The 16,787-nt window shown below is 34.2% G+C and overlaps 2 protein-coding genes across 2 annotated transcripts; both read right to left on the minus strand.

Moving 5' to 3' along the window:
- Positions 1-824: 824 nt before the first annotated feature.
- Positions 825-10,211, minus strand: LOC148090093 (uncharacterized). Its single transcript, XM_087785603.1, has 8 exons — positions 10,148-10,211; positions 9,904-10,074; positions 4,190-4,368; positions 2,813-2,906; positions 2,679-2,748; positions 2,580-2,616; positions 2,399-2,462; positions 825-1,212 (listed from the first exon to the last, which is right to left on the minus strand). The coding sequence occupies exons 1-8, from the start codon at positions 10,169-10,171 to the stop codon at positions 1,054-1,056; spliced, it is 798 nt and encodes a 265-aa protein (XP_087641729.1). The 5' UTR covers positions 10,172-10,211; the 3' UTR covers positions 825-1,053.
- A 1,075-nt stretch (positions 10,212-11,286) lies between these two features.
- Positions 11,287-16,173, minus strand: ppil3 (peptidylprolyl isomerase (cyclophilin)-like 3). Its single transcript, XM_087785610.1, has 6 exons — positions 16,139-16,173; positions 15,902-15,976; positions 13,666-13,759; positions 11,852-11,919; positions 11,671-11,789; positions 11,287-11,573 (listed from the first exon to the last, which is right to left on the minus strand). The coding sequence occupies exons 1-6, from the start codon at positions 16,139-16,141 to the stop codon at positions 11,447-11,449; spliced, it is 486 nt and encodes a 161-aa protein (XP_087641736.1). The 5' UTR covers positions 16,142-16,173; the 3' UTR covers positions 11,287-11,446.
- Positions 16,174-16,787: the final 614 nt, after the last annotated feature.

Here is a 16,787-nt window from a genome sequence, read left to right on the forward strand (position 1 = left end):
ACAAATGTTTCCAGCCAGGAACAAGAATCAGATCCGTGGAATTATTGGAAGTATTTTATTATTTACATTTTTTTTAACCAATTTCACATCCATGCTGGCAAAAAGAAAAAAGGATGTTATTTTAAGTTTTAAAGTGTTATTTGAATTTACTAACTCGTATGAGCTCCACCTCATTTATTTTGATTAAAAATAATGCCAAAACGTTTTGACAAATACTTTTTATGAATATTTGTTATTATAAGACATTAAATCTCAGATGTTTATGACCCTTGAAGCCCTAAATAACAAGTTAGTAAATACGGTGATATTCAGTAGATGGATGGATGGATGGATGGATGGACTGATGGATGGATGGATGGATGGATACACAGATATATGGATAGATGGATGGATGGATGGATATATGGATGGATATATTTCTACTTGTTTCCCCATCAATGTCTTTACTTCCAATATACATATATAAACAACTTTGACTACAGATAAAGACACTTATGTATCAATGAGGAAATAAATACTCACATAAACGAGTACAGAAAAACATTTATCCATTTATTTATTTTGTGCATTTTATCTTTTCCCTGCTTGAATTTCTTCCCTTTTCGTTTCAGTACATTGGTTTATTCTTTTTTTTTCATTATTATTGCAACTCGTATCTCATTGTTTGAAATGTGAAATATTTTCAAAATAGTATTAGTAATTATTGACATAAAGAAGTTTTTTCCTCGTTTTGAAAAATATGGATTTTTCGCTTGTCGTTTATGAAAACCTTTTTCTACATGTCGTCTTCAGTGATTCAGATTAAAATATTTTCAAACGTCAAATCCACATATTTTATAAATCTTTATTTCAACATTATTATAATACTCAACAGCTGTGACTGCAGATCAGCTCAATGTAGTCTCATGAGGTGACAGACAGGTCACAAGTGACCGTTAATAAAGTCGAAGACGTTTCTTTCCACCGTGTCGAACCATCAAACAACACCTGTCACTTGATGAAGTTGAAAAAAGGACAGGATCACTGTCTCGGTAAAACTTTATATCCGTCGTCTTATCTTGGACACATGGCGTGTCGTCCTCCGTCCACCGGCAGGTTGACGCCGGTGATGAAACTGGACGCGTCTGACGCCAGGAACGCGATGCTCTGGGCGACTTCGTCCACTTCTCCTGGACGACCGAGGGCGTGTGTGAGTTTACACTTCTCCAGGAACTGGAAGTTAAGATGAGATCATTAGTGATGGTTTAATGAAGCTTCATGAAACAGTGTCATTATCTTCAGAGTCCACTAGATGGTAGTGATGTGTTGATGAAGCTTCATGAAACAGTGTCATTATCTTCAGAGTCCACTAGATGGTAGTGATGTGTTGATGAAGCTTCATGAAACAGTGTCGTTATCTTCAGAGTCCACTAGATGGTAGTGATGTGTTGATGAAGCTTCATGAAACAGTGTCATTATCTTCAGAGTCCACTAGATGGTAGTGATGTGTTGATGAAGCTTCATGAAACAGTGTCATTATCTTCAGAGTCCACTAGATGGTTGTGATGTGTTGATGAAGCTTCATGAAACAGTGTCGTTATCTTCAGAGTCCACTAGATGGTAGTGATGTGTTGATGAAGCTTCATGAAACAGTATCATTATCTTCAGAGTCCACTAGATGGTAGTGATGTGTTGATGAAGCTTCATGAAACTGTGTCATTATCTTCAGAGTCCACTAGATGGTAGTGATGTGTTGATGAAGCTTCATGAAACAGTGTCATTATCTTCAGAGTCCACTAGATGGTAGTGATGTGTTGATGAAGCTTCATGAAACAGTATCAATATCTTCAGAGTCCACTAGATGGTAGTGATGTGTTGATGAAGCTTCATGAAACAGTGTCATTATCTTCAGAGTCCACTAGATGGTAGTGATGTGTTGATGAAGCTTCATGAAACAGTGGCATTATCTTCAGAGTCCACTAGATGGTAGTGATGTGTGAATGAAGCTTCATGAAACAGTGTCATTATCTTCAGAGTCCACTAGATGGTAGTGATGTGTTGATGAAGCTTCATGAAACAGTGTCATTATCTTCAGAGTCCACTAGATGGTAGTGATGTGTTGTATCATGGTACAGTGTCTACATTTTTAAGGCCACAAGATGTCACTCTAAGTTTTAAATGTTGTCAGGTTTCATTGGATTATTGGATTAGAGCCTATGATAATAAATGAGGCAAAATTAAGACACTGTATCATGAAACAGTGTTTTCATTACACAGTTGTATCATGATACAGTGTCTTCACTACACAACTGTATCATGATACAGTGCCTTCACTACACAGCTGTATCATGATACAGTGTCTTCACTACACAACTGTATCATGATACAGTGTCTTCAAGTTGAAGAACCAGAGGAATACCTGAGCGTACTGAGCCTCGTCCAGTCCTGCTCTCTTGTGGACCTCAGTCACGATCACACCAGGGCTGAGAAGGAAAACATTTACCAGAATATTTCATTCGTTCATCGTCACGCGATCCTTGTCCTAAGCAAAGCCAGGTGGTCATAATGTTACGGCTCCTCATCATTCGAACGAGACGTACCAGACGGAGTTCACTCGGACCTGCTTCGGCGCCAGTTCTGAGGAAGTGAAAAGAAAGAGTGAGTCGGGTGTGAAGGCGACGGTGAAGGTGTGGACGGACCGAGGGCGGTGCAGCTGGTGAACTGGTCGATGGCCGACTTGGACATGCAGTAGGACAGAACCCCGGGAAACTGAGGAGAGAGAAAAACACTTGAACGATAAGAGAAGAAGAAGGAGGAGTCGAAGGTCACTCACCGATCTCTGGCCGTTGACGCTGGACACGTTGACGATGCTGCCTTTAGTCTTGATCAGGTGAGGCACGCACAGGTGAGTCAGGTGGAACACAGACCTGGACATTCAGAAAAGTTGTTTTTTTTTCTTGTGTTTTTGAGGAGATTTAAAGAGATTTAACCATATTTGGCATAAGATACACTGTTTTATATCCGTTAGATCAGAAGTATTGATGGTTGAAATAAACATTTCAAATGTTGAAACTTCGAATTTTAAATTGAATTTTGTCAAAGTATTTTGTGAATAATAAACCATTTATTTAATAAATGTTTTAATTTGTTTTTGTTTGAATAATTAAAAAATGTTTTAATGAGAAAGCTTCATGAAACAGTGGCATTATCTTCAGAGTCCACTAGATGGTAGTGATGTGTTGATGAAGCTTCATGAAACAGTGTCATTATCTTCAGAGTCCATTAGATGGTAGTGATGTGTCGATGAAGCTTCATGAAACAGTGTCATTATCTTCAGAGTCCACTAGATGGTAGTGATGTGTTGATGAAGCTTCATGAAACAGTGTCATTATCTTCAGAGTCCACTAGATGGTAGTGATGTGTTGATGAAGCTTCATGAAACAGTGTCATTATCTTCAGAGTCCACTAGATGGTAGTGATGTGTTGATGAAGCTTCATGAAACAGTGTCATTATCTTCAGAGTCCACTAGATGGTAGTGATGTGTCGATGAAGCTTCATGAAACAGTGTCATTATCTTCAGAGTCCACTAGATGGTAGTGATGTGTTGATGAAGCTTCATGAAACAGTGTCATTATCTTCAGAGTCCACTAGATGGTAGTGATGTGTCGATGAAGCTTCATGAAACAGTGTCATTATCTTCAGAGTCCACTAGATGGTAGTGATGTGTTGATGAAGCTTCATGAAACTGTGTCATTATCTTCAGAGTCCACTAGATGGTAGTGATGTGTTGATGAAGCTTCATGAAACAGTGTCATTATCTTCAGAGTCCACTAGATGGTAGTGATGTGTTGATGAAGCTTCATGAAACAGTGTCATTATCTTCAGAGTCCACTAGATGGTAGTGATGTGTCGATGAAGCTTCATGAAACAGTTTATTTAATAAATGTTTTAATTTGTTTTTGTTTGAATAATTAAAAAATGTTTTAATGAGAAAAAATGATATTTTAATTACCATAATTAAAAACCTTTTGTAAATATACGATTAAAATATATATATTTTTTAGTTTTAATTCCCAGCCTTTTAGTTCTAATATAATACAATATATATATAAATGTTGGTATAATAGTGACAACCAGACAATTAAAAGAAATATATTTAAAAAAACGTCAACATAGACGACACATTAGCAAACAATCGTCGCCACGAACCTGACGTTGATGTTCATCACGCGGTCGAACTGCTCCAGGTCGGTGGTTTCGATGCTTCCCATCATCAGGATCCCGGCGCTGTTGACCAGGACGTCCAGGCGACCGAAGTGAGCGACGACCTGATCCACCGCCGTCTTCACCACGACCTCGTCCGTCAGATCTCCAGGGAGGAGAAGAGGCTGCGCAGGAAAAGTCAGAAGAAAAGATAATAATCCATGATTCATGAGGATCATCCATTATTATTATTTATGATTTAATAAAGTATTACTTTCTTTAAATAGTTAAAATATATCGAAAGTTGACATTTTTCATTATAATTGAATAAAAAAACATTTTTTTAATTAATCCTGATTCTGTTGGTTCTGTCTGGTGTTACAAGAACATTTTATACACAATATAACGGTGTATGAAATAATAAATATATCATTTTAAACATGGAGTTTGTATGTTTACTCCGGACACTCCGGTTTCCTCCCACAGTCCAAAAACATACAGAGGTTGATTGAGAAATTTGGGGAAATTGTCTGTAGGTATGAGTGTGTGTGTGAATGGTTGTCTGTCTTTGTGTGTCCTGAGACAGACTGGCGTCCTCTCCAGGGTGTCCCCTGCCTCTCGCCCTATGATACTGGGATAGACTCCAGACTCCCCGCGACCCCCAATAAAGTGGTAGAAAATTAATGAATTAATCATTTTGACCATTGATTTCTGAATGAGTTTAATTAGAAATGAAACCACATGTGTATATATATATATATATATATATATATATATATATATATATATTTTTTTTTTTAATTCAATTAAAACATATATAACATTTACATATACATATTACTGAATTAAATGATTATATAAACCTCAAATGTAACCTTTAAAAATACAAATTATCGAAGACAATACTTAATAAATAATTAAATTATGAAATGCTAATTTCCATAAATCAATGTCAAAGTTTTGAGGTTTGAAAAGTTACTGTAAATGTCATCATCCAATAGTAAAGTATTAGATACTATTTATAAATATTTCTGATTCTTCTCCAGCATGTATTTGCATCACTGTAGTACTAGTTGGTGAGGAGCTGAAGGATTAAACGTCAGTCGACAGAGAGACTTTTGTAAATAGACTCTTTAGACTCAAACAAAAGAAGTTCAATCATGTTTTTAAACAGAGGTTTTCACAGAAACACTCGTCGAGTCGCTCGTCTGGAATAAGATGTTATTGAATTAAAAACAAACTCTCGGTTAAAACCAAAAATAAATGAAAACCCGACGAATGACAGTTACTCTGAAGGGTCACGTGACTCAAACATGTTTAAACACAAAAACCAAGAACAAAAATGTCTTCAAATGTCCTTAAATGTGATTATCTTTGAGTTAAACAATGTAACTGCTATTATGCTTTACTTTATTATATTCATCACGATACTAAAGACAAGATTTTCGAACCGTAAGGATATTAAAAAAAAAGAGCCTCAAATCAAAAAGAAAATTTTTCGTTAACAAGAAAAAAGCTAAATAAACCTTTGTTACAACATGAAAGAATGAACTGAAACACACTTTTAATATTTATAATTAAAAAAACGATTGTAACTGTGACAACAAGTTTCATATCTGAGGTATTTAAAATAAAATAAATAAATAACAATTGGATTAAATGAATCCCCTTTAAAATGGCTAAAGATAAACAGATACAACAATTAAGTTTCAAGTCTTCAATACTTTTCACTTCCTTAGGAGACAAAGGAAAAATGCAAAACTACAATAAAGAGCAAATAACAAAATACAAAATGATAGGATTAATAAAATAAAAGGCGTGTCTGTATCTGCAAGAATCTGACACATCGTCTATCGTGTTACGATATGATCCACTGTATCCTCTAGTCCTCAGTCACCGCTGGGATCTCGTGGGATTTCTTTCTTCTTTCCTTAAGCTGCGGAGGACGTAACGATTGCTGCCATCTAGTGGCTGGACATTCAATTGCAACACAAAAATTAACAAACGCTGTAAATTATTTTAATTGTTTAATGTTTTAATTATAAACACATTATTTTTTAACTATAATCCATTATGGACCTATTGTTAAAAGAATATATTTGAAAGCCAAAAAGTTTTTCAAATTAGATAAGTTAAAACAGGGGCTGTCGAATATTAAGGAAGTACAGTATTGTGAAAAAAATATTGCGAGGTTTTCATATTTTCATTTAAAAATAGCAACGATAGAATGAAATATAATTAAAATAGAAATAACAAATGTTAACAGTTCTGTTATAACTGAACACATGAAGGAGAATCACGTATTAATTAATATGAGCAAATATTAAATGTTTGTTTAACATCTAAATAAACAATTACGTAAATAAAGAAAAGTCTATATTTAATCAGGAAAATGTCACTAAACTTCTAAACTCTCACATAAACATGTTTTATACTTGATACCTTTGAAAATGAGTATCGTAACCAGATACAACAATTACCTTTCAAGTTTTCGTACTTTTCACTTGCTTTAAAGAGACGTAGCAAAAATAAAAAATAAAAAAATCCAATAAAGTGCAAATAACAAAATACAAAATGATAGGATAAATAAAATAGTAGGCGTGTCTGTATCGGCAAGAATCTGACGCATCATCTATCGTGTTACGATATGATCCACTGTATCCTCTAGTCCTCAGTCACCGCCACGATCTTGTGGGATTTCTTTCTTCCTTTAGCAGTGTAAGGACGTAAGGACTGCTGCCATCTAGTGGCCGGACGTTCAATCGCAACACAAAAATGAACAAACGCTGTAAATATTTGCATATTAATTATAAATAAATAAAAAATCTAATATTATGTATTTTAAACACATTTTTATTGAACTATAAACCATTAAGGAACTATCGAGGAAAAAAATTATTTGAAAGCCAAAAAGTTTCAAATTAAATAATTAAACAAGTTAAAACAGGGGCTGTCGAATATTAAAACAGCATCATGAGAAAAACAACACCGTAAAGTTTCGCCGTATCAATATTTTCCATTTAAAAATAGCAACGATAGGATGAAATATAATTAAATTAAAAATAACAAACGTCAACAGTTCGGACTAGTGTGTGTAATTACACATGATAATAACACATGAAGGAGAATCATGTTTTAATTAATATGAGCAAATATTAAATGTTTGTTTAACCTCTAAATAAACAACAACGTAAATAAAGAAAAGTCTATATTTAATCAGTAAAATGTCACTAAACATCTAAACTCTCACATGAACATGTTTTATACTTGATACCTTTGAAACCGAGTTTCGTAACCAGATACAACAATTAAGATTCAAGTTTTCGTACTTTTCACTTGCTTTAAAGAGAAGAAAAAATCCAATAAAGTGCAAATAACAAAATACAAAATGATAGGATAAATAAAATAGTAGGCGTGTCTGTATCGGCAAGAATCTGACGCATCATTCATCGTGTTACGATGTGATCCACTGTATCCTCTAGTCCTCAGTCATCACCGCGATCTCGTGGGTTTTCTTTCTTCCTTTAGCAGTCGTTACGACTGCTGCCATCTAGTGGCCGGACGTTCAATCGCAACACAAAAATGAACAAACGCTGTAAATCTTTGCATTTTAATTGGGTTTTTTGTTTTTTCTTAAACACATTATTTTTTTTTAACTATAATACATAAAGGAACTATGGTTAAAATAATATATTTGAAAGCCAAAAAGTTTTTTTCAAATTAAATAATTAAAAAAGTTAAAACAGGGGCTGTTGAATATTAATACAGTATCATAAAAAAAATATTGCGTTGTTTCGCCGTATTAATATTTCCATTTAAAAATAGCAACGATAGGATGAAATATAATTAAATTAAAAATAACAAACGTCAACAGTTCGGACTAGTGTGTGTAATTACACATGATAATAACACATGAAGGAGAATCATGTATTAATTAATATGAGCAAATATTAAATGTTTGTTTAACATCTAAATAAACAACGACGTAAATAAAGAAAAGTCTCTATTTAATCAGTAAAATGTCACTAAACTTCTAAACTCTCACATGAACATGTTTTATACTAGATACCTTTGAAACCGAGTTTCGTAACCAGATACAACAATTAAGATTCAAGTTTTCGTACTTTTCACTTGCTTTAAAGAGAAGAAAAAATCCAATAAAGTGCAAATAACAAAATACAATATGATAGGATAAATAAAATAGTAGGCGTGTCTGTATCGGCAAGAATCTGACGCATCATCTATCGTGTTACGATGTGATCCACTGTATCCTCTAGTCCTCAGTCATCACCGCGATCTCGTGGGTTTTCTTTCTTCCTTTAGCAGTCGTTACGACTGCTGCCATCTAGTGGCCGGACGTTCAATCGCAACACAAAAATGAACAAACGCTGTAAATCTTTGCATTTTAATTGGGTTTTTTGTTTTTTCTTAAACACATTATTTTTTAACTATAATACATAAAGGAACTATGGTTAAAATAATATATTTGAAAGCCAAAAAGTTTTTCAAATTAAATAATTAAAAAAGTTAAAACAGGGGCTGTTGAATATTAATACAGTATCATAAAAAAAATATTGCGATGTTTCGCCGTATTAATATTTCCATTTAAAAATAGCAACGATAGGATGAAATATAATTAAATTAAACAGTTCGGACTAGTGTGTGTAATCACACATGATAATAACACATGAAGGAGAATCATGTATTAATTAATATGAGCAAATATTAAATGTTTGTTTAACATCTAAATAAACAACGACGTAAATAAAGAAAAGTCTATATTTAATCAGTAAAATGTCACTAAACTTCTAAACTCTCACATGAACATGTTTTATACTTGATACCTTTGAAACCGAGTTTCGTAACCAGATACAACAATTAAGATTCAAGTTTTCGTACTTTTCACTTGCTTTAAAGAGAAGAAAAAATCCAATAAAGTGCAAATAACAAAATACAAAATGATAGGATAAATAAAATAGTAGGCGTGTCTGTATCGGCAAGAATCTGACGCATCATCCATCGTGTTACGATGTGATCCACTGTATCCTCTAGTCCTCAGTCATCACCGCGATCTCGTGGGTTTTCTTTCTTCCTTTAGCAGTCGTTACGACTGCTGCCATCTAGTGGCCGGACGTTCAATCGCAACACAAAAATGAACAAACGCTGTAAATCTTTGCATTTTAATTGGGTTTTTTGTTTTTTCTTAAACACATTATTTTTTAACTATAATACATAAAGGAACTATGGTTAAAATAATATATTTGAAAGCCAAAAAGTTTTTCAAATTAAATAATTAAAAAAGTTAAAACAGGGGCTGTTGAATATTAATACAGTATCATAAAAAAAATATTGCGATGTTTCGCCGTATTAATATTTCCATTTAAAAATAGCAACGATAGGATGAAATATAATTTAATTAAAAATAACAAACGTCAACAGTTCGGACTAGTGTGTGTAATTACACATGATAATAACACATGAAGGAGAATCATGTATTAATTAATATGAGCAAATATTAAATGTTTGTTTAACATCTAAATAAACAACGACGTAAATAAAGAAAAGTCTATATTTAATCAGGAAAATGTCACTAAACTTCTAAACTCTCACATGAACATGTTTTATACTTGATTTTGGATTAAATTAAATTAACTCTAAAGTTTCGAGGCTCCAACCGGGCCCTCGATGGTACCAGAGGTTCAAACTAAACAACAAGTCACCTGAGCAGCTCCAGCCTCCACACACTGAAGGGCCACTTTGCTGAGGTTGTCAACATCTCGCCCGTTGAGGGCCAACGAGGCTCCCAGTCTGGCGAACAGAAGGCTGGTTCCGGCTCCGATGCCCGAGCTGGCCCCTGTGACCAGACACACTTTGGCCCTCAGAGAGGAGACCTGCGCGACAAAACATGTTTTTAAAACTCTTGAAAGTTCGGATATAAACGAGAATAAATCGTCAGCGACTCACTTTGAACGCGTCCACTGAAGCCATAGAGACGAGAGAGAATGACAGACGCGCCCGGCTACTGCTGATGACGTCATCAACGTGCCGCCGCTAGGAAAAAAAAGTTCCTGTCGCTGTTGTAGTTTTAAAACTTAAATTAGTTGTTTTAAAAATATATATACACGGTTAAATATTTGATATAGAGTGGTATTTAAAAGTGTTTTGGGAAAATGTATGTTTATTATAATTCGATTAACAAAATAAAAATAACTTATTTTAGTCTGTCATGTCTAACGATTGAAAAATGCGTTATTATTTAAATGTACACATATTTAATCAGAATTAAATTCGTTTAGAGCCAGAATATTTTGATTTATTGATCTACTATGAAAAACAACACGTGATTTTTTTTGTGCATGTGATGATGACAGTATTTGAATACAATTAATGAAATAAATGTAAATTAAATAGAGACTAACGGAATGAAAAGGAGACTTTATATTAAAGTGTGTATATGATACAAAAGGACAAAACATAAATAAATAATCAAACACCCTTTGCACAGTTTATTAATGTCCGGTTGAAATTAATCTCTATTTAATAATGATTCTTTATTAATGTATTTACTAATTAATGTTAATATGTATATCATCATTTATAAGATCACATTTCATCTTTTAGTTTTGAGGACAGAATCAAAAACAAAAGAAACAACATAAGGATAAAAGTTGCCCAAACAACTAATTTACCGTTTTTATTTTACATTTCATTTTGTATTTGTTTTATATGTGTTGTATTGTGTTGCTCCCAAGTGTGTAAGAGATTTAATTTCACAGCTAAACAATGTTGTCTTTTGTCAGTAAATATATCTTATTCTACATATTACACATATACTAAATATACATAATAAACACATTAAATTTAATATTAAAAATGATTGTTATTATTATAATATTCATGGTCCTGAAATATACTTTTTCTGCTTTTACATACGTGTGTTTCCACAAACTTCTTGTGTATTTATGTTCAAATGCAACAGAAGTGGTTCAATCATCTTGTGTGCTCTGCAACTAGTTCAGGGTATCCCCGGCCTCCTGCCCTGAGCAGCTGGGATGCAGCCCATTGCAACCCAATAGTGGAATCTTTCACACGTGAATACGAAGTACGAATGAAAAAAACTTTATTTTTAAGAAAAGTAAAAGCATATATTTACATGATTTTCCCCAGAAGAACATTTAAGAGAGAAAAACACATTTTCAAAATTCTTCTAGTTCAACAGTTTAGACCAGAATATAAAAACGTGTTCATGTTCCTCCATGGTTTCTACGCAGCAAACGGGTTTGCGTGAATCGTCACGTCCTTGATCCTGGTGTCAGTCAACGGCTTGAACGTCTTCTCGTTCACCGGCAGCTTCTCCAGCTCGTCCAGAGTCTCGAAGCCGTCGATGATCCTGAAACATCAGACGACACAAGTTCATGTCGTCGAACTAAAAAAAAAAGAAGCCACTTTTGACATGAAACGCTCGTGAATTTAAAAACTTCTCTTACTTTCCAAAAACCGTGTACTTCATGTCCAGGTGCGGCTGCTTGGCGTACGTGAAGAAAAACTGAGACCCGTTGGTGTTCGGCCCGTTGTTCGCCATGGAAACGATGCCTCTCACGTTGTGCTGGAAAAGACCAAACTTGTTACAAGATTGTTGGACGTTAAACACGAGAAGAAAAAAATCACCTTCAAGTGTTCGTTGAACTCGTCTTCAAACTTGCGACCCCATATGCTCGTCCCTCCTTTACCCGTGTCTGAGAGAAGGAAGAGAAGATGAACGACTGTGTCAAGAAAAAGTTTTCATTTATAGTAAATGCAATTAAAAATTAGTGAAAACAACAATAAGAATAATTAATTAATTCATAAATAAGAAGATATTCTGTCCTTTCCTTCCTTCCCAGTGTGTTCAGTTTGTTTGTAAAAATATGTAACATTATTCATTGGTTATTAATAAATAGGGCTGAACAATTATTCAAAAATAATTGAATTGCTATTATTTTCCTAAATATTGTGATTAAATATGTGATTATTTTTTCAACGTCCAATTTTTCCTCTATACAATAAATAATTGACTTTACAGTAAAATGTATTTCTTTGTTAAGATAAAGTTAAAAAGCCAATTTTAACATAAAGGCAGATTAAACGTACATTCAAATAAAGTTTAATTTAGTAACTTTAATAGTAAGTAAGTAAGTAATATTTATTTATATAGCGCTTTTCCAGACCAGGGTCACAAAGCGCTTTAACAATCAAAACAATACTCAAAAAAGTATATACTTTAAAGATCAGAATTTTAAAGTTGATCCTGAAAGAAACTGGCAGCCAGTGAAGAGTTTGAAGGAGAAATGTGAGTTCTTCTACTAGAGCGGCTCAGAATTCTGGCTGCAGAGTTTTGTATGAACTGCAGACGAGACACATCCTTCTTGTTAAGACATGAAAACAAACTGTTACAATAGTCCAGACGAGAAGAAACAAACGCATGGATTACAAGCTTACATTACAAATTACAAGATTAATAGCAGTTGTAAACAATATATTCACTGCAAATACTTTAAAAACTCCTGGCAAAAATGAGCTTAAAAGGTGTGATGTAGTCATTTATAATTATTAATCAGTAATAAATTGCAGAGCGAATAAAAGTGCAAACACTGGTCACTCCTTCTGCCTTTTTCTTCAGCTCATGTTTATTACGTTTGCTAGTCTGTCATCTTTAAGTGATTAATCGTTCAGCCTTATTTATAACTCCTTACGACCACTCCTGTACCGTGTGCACTTGTATGACTGTTTATTGTTGTTCATAATATCATTCTTTTATTTATTATCATGTTTATTTTATTATTGATTTCACCATTATTTGTATTTATTTATTTATGATTTTGTTAAACCATTATCCGATGTTTTATTTTGAAAATTTACCGGATTCTCTACTCGCATCTGGGTCACGTGATACGTTGGCGGTGTCATGGTGAGTAAAACGTGCAGTTTATACTCGTTTCGTGGTGCATCGGTATTTTACCTGTATCGTTTTATTTTGAAGGCATGTTTACACGTTACCATAGCGACCAGAGAGCACACAGAAGAGCAAGATAAAGACAACAGAGTGGATGTTACTTTCTGTCATGTTTTTGGCGTGATGTTACGAGTACGATGTAAATAAAGTTGTAACAGAGTTCACAGCGGTGTATTCTTATTATATTGAACATACAATAGACAGTTTGACGTCATATCATTTTTGTATTTATCCTCCACACGCTCCGGTCGCACCGGCATTTTTTTTAAACTTTAATTGTGCCATTGAAGGACCCTTTCTACAACATATTTTACATTTATATTCAATTTTTTTTACTCATAAAAAAAAACTTTTTGAAGAGACGTTAGTGTTTGTGACATGTTGTCATCATCTGACGAAATGGCACCGGTCCACGAAATCTGTGACAACTCACAGGAAAGAGAAAGAAATATCTCATCCTATCGTATATATTTTCTGTATAAACTCGTACCTGTTGGATCTCCAGTTTGAACCATGAAGCCTTTAATGTTCCGGTGAAAGATGGAGCCGTTGTAGAAGCCACTGGCGCACAAGGCAAGAAAATTCTGTGAAACAAGATGAGAATACATTTGAGTAAATATTAATAAACATTCCTGGTGATACTGACACAACAGTAGTGTTGATGAAGCTTCATGAAACAGTGTCATTATCTTCAGAGTCCACTAGATGGTAGTGATGTGTTGATGTAGCTTCATGAAACAGTGTCATTATGTTCAGAGTCCACTAGATGGTAGTGATGTGTTGATGTAGCTTCATGAAACAGTGTCATTATCTTCAGAGTCCACTAGATGGTAGTGATGTGTTGATAAAGCTTCATGAAACAGTGTCATTATCTTCAGAGTCCACTAGATGGTTATGATGTGTTGATGAAGCTTCATGAAACAGTGTCATTATCTCTTTAGAGTCCACTAGAATTTAGTGATGTGTTGATGAAGCTTCATGAAACAGTGTCATTATCTTCAGAGTCCACTAGATAGTAGTGATGTGTTGATGAAGCTTCATGAAACAGTGTCATTATCTTCAGAGTCCACTAGATGGTAGTGATGTGTTGATGAAGCTTCATGAAACAGTGTCATTATCTTCAGAGTCCACTAGAAGGTAATGGTGTGTCGATGAAGCTTCATGAAACAGTGTTATTATCTTCAGAGTCCACTAGATGGTAGTGATATGTTGATGAAGCTTCATGAAACAGTGTTATTATCTTCAGAGTCCACTAGATGGTAGTGATGTGTTGATGAAGCTTCATGAAACAGTGTCATTATCTTCAGAGTCCACTAGATGGTAGTGATGTGTTGATGAAGCTTCATGAAACAGTGTCATTATCTTCAGAGTCCACTAGATGGTAGTGATGTGTTGATGAAGCTTCATGAAACAGTGTCATTATCTTCAGAGTCCACTAGATGGTAGTGATGTGTTGATGAAGCTTCATGAAACAGTGTCATTATCTCTTTAGAGTCCACTAGAATTTAGTGATGTGTTGATGAAGCTTCATGAAACAGTGTCATTATCTTCAGAGTCCACTAGATAGTAGTGATGTGTTGATGAAGCTTCATGAAACAGTGTCATTATCTTCAGAGTCCACTAGATGGTAGTGATGTGTTGATGAAGCTTCATGAAACAGTGTCATTATCTTCAGAGTCCACTAGATGGTAGTGATGTGTTGATGAAGCTTCATGAAACAGTGTCATTATCTTCAGAGTCCACTAGAAGGTAATGGTGTGTCGATGAAGCTTCATGAAACAGTGTTATTATCTTCAGAGTCCACTAGATGGTAGTGATATGTTGATGAAGCTTCATGAAACAGTGTTATTATCTTCAGAGTCCACTAGATGGTAGTGATGTGTTGATGAAGCTTCATGAAACAGTGTCATTATCTTCAGAGTCCACTAGATGGTAGTGATGTGTTGATGAAGCTTCATGAAACAGTGTCATTATCTTCAGAGTCCACTAGATGGTAGTGATGTGTTGATGAAGCTTCATGAAACAGTGTCATTATCTTCAGAGTCCACTAGAATTTAGTGATGTGTTGATGAAGCTTCATGAAACAGTGTCATTATCTTCAGAGTCCACTAGATGGTAGTGATGTGTTGATGAAGCTTCATGAAACAGTGTCATTATCATCAGAGTCCACTAGATGGCGTCTCTGCACTATTTTTCTTTGTTTTGAACCATTTTAATGAAACATGATTTTTAAACTAATGGCGCCACATACTGACCTCTGAACAACATGACACTGTTTCATGAAGCTTCATCAACACATCACTACACAATAATAGATGAGCTTTTGCATTTAAGTTAAACTATAAACCCAATATAAAGTTAAAATATAAACGTGTTTGTTTGTTGAGGCTTCAATCCAAGAGGGACGTTACAGTCGAGCAGTCTGGAGGTATTTGGATGTTTTTAAGTGTCTTTTAGGACGAAAATGAAAGCGAAGACAACTGAGCTCCAGTCGATAAATTAAAATGAACAAACATTTTTGTCTATAACTCTAAAAAGAGCAGATTATTCTGAAAAGAATCCAACATTAGTCGACAGAGAGAGTGAGTAGAACAAACGTTGAACACGAAACATTTGATATTTGTCAGTTAATAACTAGAATAAGCTTGTTCAGTGTTTGTCCTTCAGTCCAGGATCTCGACCCATGAAGGTTCGGTAGGAAATGAAGGACAGAATCTCTGACTCACCTCAGAAGATCTCGGTGTTCGTTCACAGAACAGTTCGATCTTTATTTCTCCCAGGTCTGTGTGCAGCGAGACCGCCTGAGGAACAGACAAAAGAAACCTCTTTAAACACTTTTAATTGGTTGCTACGTAAACATGTCGGATAATATAAACGTTATTATTCCTAAAATGTATCCAAAACCACGAAAGATAAAAGGAATAAAGATATTTAAAGTGAAAAACGTGTGACGGGAAGTTTACCATTTTAAAAACGGTGTTAGATCACGAGTGCGCTACGTAAAACTGTCCGCCTGGAAACTCAGGACCAGACTGAAGGTTCCGCGACAAAAAAAATAAAATGAAAAAAGTTCCAACACGTAGTTTTATTTTATTATAATTATTATATGTGCTGATTTTATACGTTTACTTTCTTATTATTGTATTCCAATTAATTTTGGATTTTAAATAACAAATAACAATTAAAGTGCGATAAATAATAAATGACAAAATAAAGAAAATAAATACGTAAATGTTTCTGATGGATATCTAACAATATTAATACCAGACTCTGCATATAAGTTTATTTTTTATCCGTTTTTTATTACTTATGTCATTTTTGGGGGGTATTGGTTTTATATTTTTCATAGTACTTTTAAATCACACAATTTAATGAAATGTATAGAAAATGAAATACTACATAATACATCTTATGGCATAGTAACGCTTTTTTTTTTTTTTAAATTCCATATATTATGAAGTATGCAATGTTTTTATTATTATTTCTTTTTGAATTTCGAAATAAAATCCATCTCCTGTGTGAAGTGCAAAATTCCATAAGGAGTCACTCACAGCCGAAGAAAAAGAAAACGTATATTGTCGATATATATACTTGGTGAATAAAGCCTTTTAT

Source organism: Callionymus lyra, chromosome 1, assembly GCF_982586985.1.
Source record: "Callionymus lyra chromosome 1, fCalLyr1.hap1.1, whole genome shotgun sequence".
Taxonomy (NCBI): Eukaryota; Metazoa; Chordata; class Actinopteri; order Syngnathiformes; family Callionymidae; genus Callionymus; species Callionymus lyra.

Bases quoted from the DNA above. Each gene is read 5' to 3' on its own strand.
- LOC148090093 (XM_087785603.1), bottom strand. From the start codon at position 10,171: ATGGCTTCAGTGGACGCGTTCAAA. The intron at 4,369-9,903 runs GTGACTTGTTGT...TTTCCTGCGCAG, and splicing joins TGGAGGCTGGAGCTGCTCAG to CCTCTTCTCCTCCCTGGAGA. The intron at 1,213-2,398 runs GTATTCCTCTGG...CTTAACTTCCAG, and splicing joins ACGAGGCTCAGTACGCTCAG to TTCCTGGAGAAGTGTAAACT.
- ppil3 (XM_087785610.1), bottom strand. The intron at 11,920-13,665 runs GTACGAGTTTAT...TCCTTCTCTCAG, and splicing joins TCAAACTGGAGATCCAACAG to ACACGGGTAAAGGAGGGACG. The intron at 11,790-11,851 runs GTGATTTTTTTC...GGTCTTTTCCAG, and splicing joins AGTTCAACGAACACTTGAAG to CACAACGTGAGAGGCATCGT.